Below are 2500 nucleotides of genomic sequence, written 5' to 3' on the forward strand. Positions count from 1 at the left end.
ATTTGAGCAAACAAGTAAAAAAAATAAAGCAAACAAACAAGTAAACATAAAATGAAGCGAACATGTAATCAGAAATTGAAGCAAACAAGTAAACAAAATTTGAAGCAAACAAACAAGTAAAGAAAAATGAAGCAAACAAACAAGTAAACATAAAATGAAACAAACAAGTAATCAAATTTTGAAGTACACAAGTAAACAAAATTTGAAGCAAACAAGCAAGTAAACAAAAAATGAAGTAAACAAACAAAATTTGAAGCAAACAAAGTAAACAAAAAATGAAGTAACCGAGTACACAGGTCCAGGTGCAAGTACTCCCTCTGCTTACCGACTTCCTGAATGTAACTTTCCAGCCTTCCGTTCTCCCTGGCGGACTCAATGGAGGCCAGGTGCATGCCGTGGAAGCGACAATACTGCGACGCCTTGTACCAGTTAGCCTAGAACGTGGGCGGGCGCGGGCGTTATGGGGCAAGAACGTAGGATTTTTTTTTTTTTTTGGGGGGGGGGTGAGGGAAGGGGGAGGGGGGGTCGTTCTTTTTTCTTTTCTTTTTTTTTTGGAGGGGGGGAGGGGGGAGGGAGGAGAGGGGGAATCCTCAGCGGAAACCACCGCGAAAGACGTGGAGGGGAAGGGAAGGAAAGGAAAGAAAAGAAATAAAATACTTCCCTCCTCTTGGCCAGAATTATGGGCGGAGATTTCTGCAAATTTAGATATCTAGTTTTTTATTATTATTATTATTAGATTATTATTCATTTTCTCGCATTCCTTTTTTTTCTTTCATTTTATTTGGAGCAAATCGGATAGCTCGATGAGTCAAGGGATCTGGCCAACAGGAGTGAAGGATTTTTGCATCCACCACTGAACATGCAAATTTGAAAGACGAAAGGAAAAAGACAGAAAATAATAGATAATAGATATAATAAGGGATTCAGAGAGCGATTTCCTACGCATCAAAAGCACATCACTGAAAAACAACCAAAAAGCATGCACTCTAGATAACGTAAATTGGATTGGATTCTTTGCAATAATTTTCCGAGCAAAGAGACTGGGAAATAATATTATATACACCTTAAGGAACATGCACAAATATCGTTGCAATTCTCTTCCTTCAAGATGGTGTTGTAAACCTCTTTCTTAAAGGTAATAGTTCGCATCTCTACTTTGAAAGACGGCGTTGCAATCTTCTTTAAAGACGAGGTTGCAAAAATCTTTTAGGATGGCACTGTAATCTTCCTTGAATTAAAGTATCGCAAAGCTCTGTCTTAGAGTCGAAGTCGCTATATTTTTTTCTTTCTTTCTCTTTAAGGTGGTATTGCAAACATCAATTACGGTGGTTCTTATAATCCTTTAAAGGGCGTCTGGTGTCTATTTCTAAAAGCGCTGTAGATTTGAGAATTCTTCAAAATTTAATGTTTAATATAAAAATAAAGACAATTTATGATCTTTTATCGGTTTAAGATTTTTTAATTGCCTTGTCAGAGTCAGTGTTACATACTTCCTCCATAAAGCATATATTGCAAACTGTCGTAATGACGGTGTTGCAAAGCCTTTCTTATAAAATGTTACAAACCTCTATCTTTAAATTTGTTGCATTTTTTGTATAATTATTGTTGCAAATCATTATTCAAAGCTTTATATAAAAAGTCTTGCAATCCTTTATCCTAGAAAACGGTGTCGCAAACCCCTTTCCCAAAAACAGTGTTGCAAACCTTTATTCCAAACTAAACGGGGTTGAAAATATCCATATCGGAGCTTTTTCATAACCTTTATAATAAAACGTTTGGCAGCTAATACACAACCGAAAATTTCCACCAATATTATGTCCACGATGATTATATGCTTATTTCTTGCCTCTATATTTCCCTCATTTTTTACATCAATTTTGACATCAACAGCAGTCATACTTGTCTTCGTGAAGTGTATGATGTGACGTCTGCTTCTCACTGTAATCCATGTGGTATTGGTCATCATGTGTAGCGCTCTGTTGATTCTACTTCATGGATATGTTGTTATTGTTAGGTTATGATTAATAAAGAGCAAAGATGTACATTCATTTTTAAATTATTTTTTCATAAATGCTCATGCAAAGAATGTTATTCCATTATCTCGTTAGCATATACATTTTTCCCCAAGAACATAAAACACATGGAAATGCACAGGAAATAAAGAAAGAGACAGAGAAAAGGGAATGTGATGAGGCGGGGGCGGCGGGTGATCCAGCATCAAAGTCATATAACTATCTTCCCCTTTCCCTCTCTTCAGCTTCAAATTACGACAAAGCAGATGATAACCTTCTCGGAAACTCGTTCAGCAGATGATCCTTTACCAATATCCTATTGCCATGGATTTCCACGAACAGCTACTCATTAAATCACAAAAGAGCTGCGTCATTGGAGATTCCACAGCTCTCAAGAGGGGAAAACAAGCATTTAGACCATTGTAATTATCATTTATTCATATTGTACGAGGTAACGGGAATACGGTTTAATCCTTAACCGGCTTAGA

At 36.7% G+C, this 2500-nt stretch overlaps 1 protein-coding gene across 3 annotated transcripts in view; it reads right to left on the bottom strand.

Annotated features, from left to right (window-relative positions):
* LOC113815463 (C-type lectin 37Db) overlaps window positions 1-2500 on the bottom strand; it is a 62199-nt gene that overhangs the window by 7501 nt on the left and 52198 nt on the right. Inside the window, exon 4 of one of the 3 annotated variants that reach the window (XM_027367528.2) lies at window positions 326-434. The exons of the other annotated variants lie outside the window; for them this stretch is intronic. Within the exon in view, the coding sequence (XP_027223329.2) occupies window positions 326-434 (109 nt within the window). The remainder of the gene's footprint in view (window positions 1-325; window positions 435-2500) is intronic. 3 annotated transcript variants of the gene reach the window in all.

Source organism: Penaeus vannamei, chromosome 39, assembly GCF_042767895.1.
Source record: "Penaeus vannamei isolate JL-2024 chromosome 39, ASM4276789v1, whole genome shotgun sequence".
NCBI classification, from domain to species: domain Eukaryota; kingdom Metazoa; phylum Arthropoda; class Malacostraca; order Decapoda; family Penaeidae; genus Penaeus; species Penaeus vannamei.